At 39.8% G+C, this 6,868-nt stretch overlaps 1 protein-coding gene across 14 annotated transcripts in view; it reads right to left on the bottom strand.

The window, feature by feature from the left end:
- The window catches only part of ryr2a (ryanodine receptor 2a (cardiac)), a 91,342-nt gene continuing 84,474 nt past the window's right edge, over positions 1-6,868 (bottom strand). For all 14 annotated transcript variants that reach the window (XM_051123784.1, XM_051123788.1, XM_051123785.1 and 11 more), the window contains 6 exons: positions 5,790-5,924; positions 3,773-3,929; positions 3,586-3,650; positions 3,407-3,507; positions 1,280-1,331; positions 1-1,176 (listed from right to left, as the gene is read on the bottom strand). In XM_051123784.1, coding sequence (XP_050979741.1) covers positions 1,081-1,176; positions 1,280-1,331; positions 3,407-3,507; positions 3,586-3,650; positions 3,773-3,929; positions 5,790-5,924 — 606 coding nt within the window. In that variant the 3' untranslated portion in view covers positions 1-1,080. The remainder of the gene's footprint in view (positions 1,177-1,279; positions 1,332-3,406; positions 3,508-3,585; positions 3,651-3,772; positions 3,930-5,789; positions 5,925-6,868) is intronic.

Below are 6,868 nucleotides of genomic sequence, written 5' to 3'. Positions count from 1 at the left end.
TCAATAAATAATCGCTTTATTTGTCAAAATCATGCAAGTCTTTGAGTTCCCTTTACAGATCACACACAGTTATATGCGCACAACTCTACACGGTACACTAAAGTCTGACAGGTTATTTTCCGATGAGGTTTTTTTTGTTATCAAAATTCTTTACATGAGTAAAATTTCTCTCACATAGTTGCGGCTGGTTTTTTTTTTAGCCCATTTGTTGTTATTGCAATGATTCACATTGTTTCGTATAGAACAAATAAGAAAAGCATCTGGTCTTCGTCATGGCTATGAAAGAAAGTGCAGTGGTTTCCTGAAGGATGGGAAATGTCTGGAGATGCGCCGGCGATCCCGCGGGCCATTGCGCGTGACGTGTTGGCGTTTCTGCGGTTAGTAAGCGTGAGTTGAGCTCCTGCGGGGAAACGGCGATGTTCGCTCCTCCGTCGCCGTAGGCCGTAGTGTACGGGGCGTAGCGTGTAGGGTGGACTCCCTGAATGGGTATTGCTTCTGCGTCAAACTAAATCTAGTGCGAATGCATTTTTCTCCGGTAATGAACGACGGAGGAAAGTCTGTGATATACTGCGACAGGACAGAGACACCTTAATAAATGTTCTTAAACCTATAAAACTGCAGGTGTGATATAGATCAGCTTGCGTCTTTACGTTTCAAATGTTTTCCTTAAACTTGCATAATAAACATGCAATGAAAGATTTTTTTCGACTATATAAAGAGTAACTCTGCTGTTGCATGGGTGCATTACCAAAAGAACGGAAAACAAAGCAAGAAACGGATCAGCAGAGGAGAAGATCGGAGTCCTGAGGGGTTCCAGCGCTCGCTCCGGCTCGTCTACGTCTTGCATAAGGCACCGGATCCCCGTCCAAAGAAGCGTGCAGCGTTCGCTCGTCCTCCTTCACGACGTCCTGCTCTCCTCCTCTTCAATCAGTCTGTGAGTTCTTTGATGAAATGAAGAAGCGTCGGATGGCAGGAAAGTGTGGCGACAAACTTCATACGTTGTCCAAAGCGTTCCAGCTGACAGAATCGCCACTGTAAGAGCCATCCGTGTGTGTGTGTGTGTGTGTGTGTGTGTGTGTGTTAGTTGAGCTGGTCCTCGTATTGTTTCCGGAAACAGTCGCCAGCGGGGAAGAACTCCCAGCAACGTTCCTGGTACATTTTCCAAACGTACGACTCCTGAAAGACAAACAAATGTGTGTTGAACAGGACGTGATGAACGTTTTCCTGGATCAGAACCATCAACACATGAGAACTAATGAGAGAGGATGATGGGAAATACCTGGCCTGTGTGCTCTGTTTCATCCTTGTTGATGAGATACATGAAGAAAAATCTGCAAAGACACAACATGACACAGGTGTGTGAGTGTCAAGTTATGTAATCAGATACTAATCAAATTACTTTTCTAAAGTAACTTCTAAAGTAACTCGTTACTTTTTAATTAACAAGAAAATACTGAAGTTACTTTTTCAAACGTTTCCCATGTATTGACTGACAGCTCTCGTGTTGCCATGTTGAGAGAAATCGTGTAAGGGCAGATGTTTTGTGTGAACATGATGATACTAAGTGTCAACATGCATTTACTCATCTCACTGCACGAAAACAGATTCAGGATTCCTCAGAACGAATACAAACAGTGAAATGCAAACTTAACCCTAACCCTAAAACTTTTTGGGGGCACTGACACGCCTGCACTTTTCTTTTTTTCAGACCTATTCAAGCAGGCAGCATCAAGTGCTATATATCATTATAAACAGGAGAACCTCTAGCTAATTTAAAGTCCCTGTTTTACTTTCGCCTTCTCTAAAAATTTCCAAAATTTGAAGAAAAACGCAAGCAACAATTGGAGGTTTTTTTTTTTTTTTTACTGTGTACTTAAACAGAAACTCCTGAAGTTTGTATTTTTTTCTTTAGAAAGTTGTATTTCGTGGTTTTACACTTCCAAATTAAATTTTGTCTCCATATAACATTTATTACAATATTGTTATAGGTGCTTTTCAGTGAAAAAACAGGTCTATTTAGTTTACTGACAATATAGATGTGTTCAAATATGTTTAGGAAGTAAATGGAAACAGTGTTACATAAAAAAGTGATTTTTTTTTGAGTATGAACAACAAACAATGCAGCAAGTGGGGAAAACAACTGCACAAGTTATCTTGTGCAACAAATATACAAACAGTGCAAATGATTCACAAACTACACACAAAATGAGAAAGATACAGAGTGCAACAGAAGAAATGCAAATGATGTTTATAAACTATATAAGAATAATTTACATGATATAACAGCCAAATGGATTGATACACTGGCTGTATTCCATGTCGGAATCAATTTAACCGGGACAGCGCACAGCCACGTGAAAACATAAATTCCAGTGCTTTATCCGACATGTACCGCTGGGTTATCCTTGTTTTTGTTTGTTTTATGTCAAAGTGCTCTGTCGTGTGTTTTTCTGTGCTTTTCCAGAGAGTGCTGTCATGCAAATGTGTTATTTTGTGTTTTCATGCACGCACGACACACTTCACTTTACGTTCGTTCAAATTTCCAAAGAAACATGCTAACAGGTGGTTCAAAAGACCAAAACCTGTTCATTGGCTGAATAAACAGTGAAATGCAATTTGGTTTATTGGTTGACAGTTTGAACCAATCTGGGCACAGGGTGGGACTTCTTCTGACGAATCAGTGCTGATCAAAATGTGATGATGTAATCATGTTCACTACGGAGCCTCTGAATATCCAAATGATATCAGCGGTTATCATTCCAAATGAGATTAGCGGTTCAAAAGTTATTAAATATTTAAGAAGTCTCTGCCTTTGAGGGTTAAACATGTTCAATAACACAAATATCCTTTATGCATTCAATCCCATTTGACTGACCAGTGTCTTTGCTGCAGACATTCACTGATCCAGTTCTACCAAACAAATAAGCAAAAATGTGTTGTGTGAAGCACAACTTCAGCATTTACATACATTTCTTTGCTTTCAAATGTAAAATGATAAAGCTTATATTTTGGCAGGAAACCACAGGGAGCCTCAAAGCTTCTCTTTTGTTGACAACAGATTTATAAGTGATAGTCATTACTAGTTTGTGAAGAGGGCTGGCGTGTTTTGTGTATTCACTTGCATGCTATAAGCAACTCGTCTACTGCAGCTCACAGTGTCAGTCACTGATGGGATTCATTTCTGTCAGCACGGCTCTTACATTCTGAGTTAAATCATGCATTGTGTTCACTTCTGTTTATTTGCCAAAGGCGGCTCGTCTGGATGCTGTATTGATCGCGTATCTCATTTATTTGTTGGTTGGCTCTGACTCTCCGCAGGTAAATCACTAGAGGACAGAATCATTAACATTGCAGAATACGGGAGAATCGGCGCATGTGTGAGTGCTGGAGGAGCAGCAGGACTCACAGATAGTTGGCCAGGTTGTGTTCCTGCAGCGTGTGCGTCTCGAAGCCGTGAGGAACCGTGTCGAAGTAGTCGTTTCCAATCCCACAGATGAAGCACTTCGTCTGCAGGAGGAAAAACACATGCATGTTTAATCGAACACACACACGGCAGACTTCACATCAGTGTTCACTGTGTCTCACCTCCATGTCCTCTTTCACCTGCTCCTGCTGGTCTCTCAACTCACCAAACGCATCGATGATCAGACCTGGAACACACACACACGTGACATACAGCAAACACACGCGCTCATTCTGCATGTTTTATAAGCCTATTGGTCCCCATAACGTGATAAATACCAGGTACACACACACACACACAGATACACACCCTGAATGATGGCCAGGAGGATGACAATGACGAAGAAGAAGAAGGTGATGTCAAAGATGATGCGATAGATCTCGTACTCGTCACCGGCCGGATCTTCGATCTGATCACCGATGCCGCCGCCGGCACGAACGCCAACGTACATGTGGAACATATAGCACTACACAAACACACAGTATTACAGTTAATATTAGCATACTGAAATTTACAGAACAATAAAACTGTTCTGACACAATTATTTCTTCAGTGCTTTACACAGTACAGATTGATTCAAAGCAGCTTCACAGTAATAAACAGGAAATTATGTTGCAAAATTCATCAACAATCTTGACACAAACACTGAAATTAACTGCAGAAGATTTTTTTTGCTTATTTTATATATGCATATAAACTGTAGTTTTTATTCATTTTTATTTAAATTTTAGTTTGAGTTATTTTAGTACATCAATTTAAACGAAAATAAGAAATGTGACCTTGGCAAATTGATTAAATAAGATTTTTTATATTTTAAGTGAACATTTATTTGATTTCATTTTTAAAATGACTGTAGTTTTAGTGAACTAAAACAACCCTGGGTTTCAGATACTTTATATCATGTCAAAAATGCTAAAATCACTAAAACACACGAGATCCAGTGACTTACTGCTTTAATTAAACACTTAATGCCTCTGGAAACACACACACACACACACACACGTGTCTCCAGACAGCGATCTGCGGATCTGCACAGCTGTAAGTGTTTGGATGTGAGACTAAAGTGTCCGTCACCATCTCTGAAAAATGCTTCTCTTTCACTCAAACTGTCTTTCCTTATTAGGAGCAGAGACAGAGAGACAGACAGACAGGAGCACAGCACTGACAGGAAGACAAAAACAGGAAGGAAACAGAGAAATGGAATTGCACGGGTGGCTGCTTCCCAGCGGATTAAAGCTCTCTCTCTCTCTCTCTCTCACACACACACACACACACACACACACACACACACACACTCACAGTCTCGTGTCCTTATAGAGCTCTCGGCACACGTCCGTCAAACACCTGTCACTGGAGAATCAGAGTCTCATAAACCTGATTTCTTGTATAAAAAAATAACATCCCGACATTTTGTTAAATAATCATATTTCAAGACTTTTTTTTTTACTTTTAATAATAATGCTGTTATAATAATAACAGAACCATTTAACAGTTTCCTTTTACTTTTATTTAAAAAAGAACATAGCGGTGAGTAAATGATTTATTAACACGAGCTCATTACAAAACGCATCTTTAAACCTAAAAACACACGTTCATATGAATCTGATGAATGACACCAGTCTCTCTCTCTCTCTGGGTTTGTTTAGTTTGTTAATTAGTCTGTTGTTCTAGCTGACTGCTCCGGCCGTTAATGCGCTACAGTCCTAATGACCGTCCGGTCGTTTGTGCTTAGCAACAGCACTAACGTCACAAATGAGCGATGGCAGCAGCAGCGGCGATGTTCTCATCTGAAGAACACATTTAACCACACGCAACCAATTAAACGCAGCGCAGAAAATCACAGCAGATGCTAAATATCAGAGGTGAAGGTCAAGTGTCCAGGTCATCGTCCTCTGATCTCATCAGGAGTAACATGAGATCTACTGAGGAGAGGAGAACGTCTCAGTTACGTCTCGTCTTCACATGTACTTCATGTCTCCTACAATCCCTCAGGAGAAACACACTCAACGAGGCACTAGAGCTGAAAATCAATCATGTGATGAGAAATGCTTGAGTTCATACTGAGATCTCCTCTGAAACTCTAGAGGAGACACCTGAGATATGACAGAGATCTCGTGTGTGATTTTTTTTTCGTGCGTGCTCTTGGTCGACTCGTGTGTTTGTCAGTATTGTAATCATGAGCTATTAGTGCAAACATCACCTGCAGATTCAAGAGAGACTGTGATTAATCACAGAAAAATCAGCATTTAATCTAATCAGCAGCAACTATAAAAATCCCATAAAACCAGTAACTATACCAGTGGTGCGGTATTAGCTGTTAGCTCACCGTTAGCATGTCGTCACACTTCATGTCTGGTGATTCTCCATCTTCACTCTTATTGTAGAACTTACGGAAGAAGTTGAAAGCCACCACAGTGTAGAGATACACCACAACCGCCAGCAGACCGACAGTCAGGACCAGCTACACACACACACACACACACACACAGTTAATTCAGCAGCATTCAGCTCATATTTGTGTCTGTTCTCAGTAATCAATAATAATCATCAGAGCATCTCAAACTGTCAGGCCCTCAGGTGCTATAACTATTTTGGAATGTTTTTTTAATCTCTAAGTTATGATATATTAAGATTTTTAATACAGCTGTATGTGTCTCTAATGCGTAAGCAGAGCTTATTACATATCCACGAGTTATTAAAATGATCCCTGGACACACTCAACAAACACTCAAAAACATCACAACAAACACACAAGCAGACACACAGACAGACAGACAGACCGACAGGTAGATAGATTATTAAACAATGTCTTTCGAATTGTAAACAAGACAAACAGATAAATAAAAATATACTTATAACATAAAATGACAAATATAAAGTGATGCACATGCAAAGTATACAATGAAGCTCTGTTGATCCTAAAAAACTGCATTCATCCTATGTGCCCTCAAATGTGTTTTTTTTTTTTTACTATAGTTAATCCATGGTAACCATGGATTTGTATTTGTGTACACTTTCTTTCTTTCCTCTGTTTTGTTTTTACAACTGTACTGCCTTAATGATTTCATGTTTTCAACTGTTGAAAACAGAACCCACACTGATGTCCTGTTCTCAATCAAATGATTCACAAGCCATCATTTCAGATCAGGTCTCAGAACGCAGATCCTGAATCATTCAAGTCATGAAATAATTCATGAACTCACTCTAAAGTCCCGATTTAAATCAAATGACTCTTGATGTATGATTTGAAACCCGGGTCTTAATGTTTCTCAATACAAGAAGTTCCGATGTAAATCAATGATTTGCGATACGTGATATGAATCAAATGATTAATAATCCGATCGGAGCGCTTTGACCCTCGGTCCTGGAGGGTCGGTGTCCTGCAGAGTTTAGCTCCAACGTGCC

Source organism: Labeo rohita, chromosome 12 (assembly GCF_022985175.1).
Source record: "Labeo rohita strain BAU-BD-2019 chromosome 12, IGBB_LRoh.1.0, whole genome shotgun sequence".
Lineage (NCBI taxonomy): Eukaryota > Metazoa > Chordata > Actinopteri > Cypriniformes > Cyprinidae > Labeo > Labeo rohita.
The sequence above is the reverse complement of the archived record's forward strand: the minus strand, read 5'-3'. Positions and strand labels throughout refer to the sequence as shown.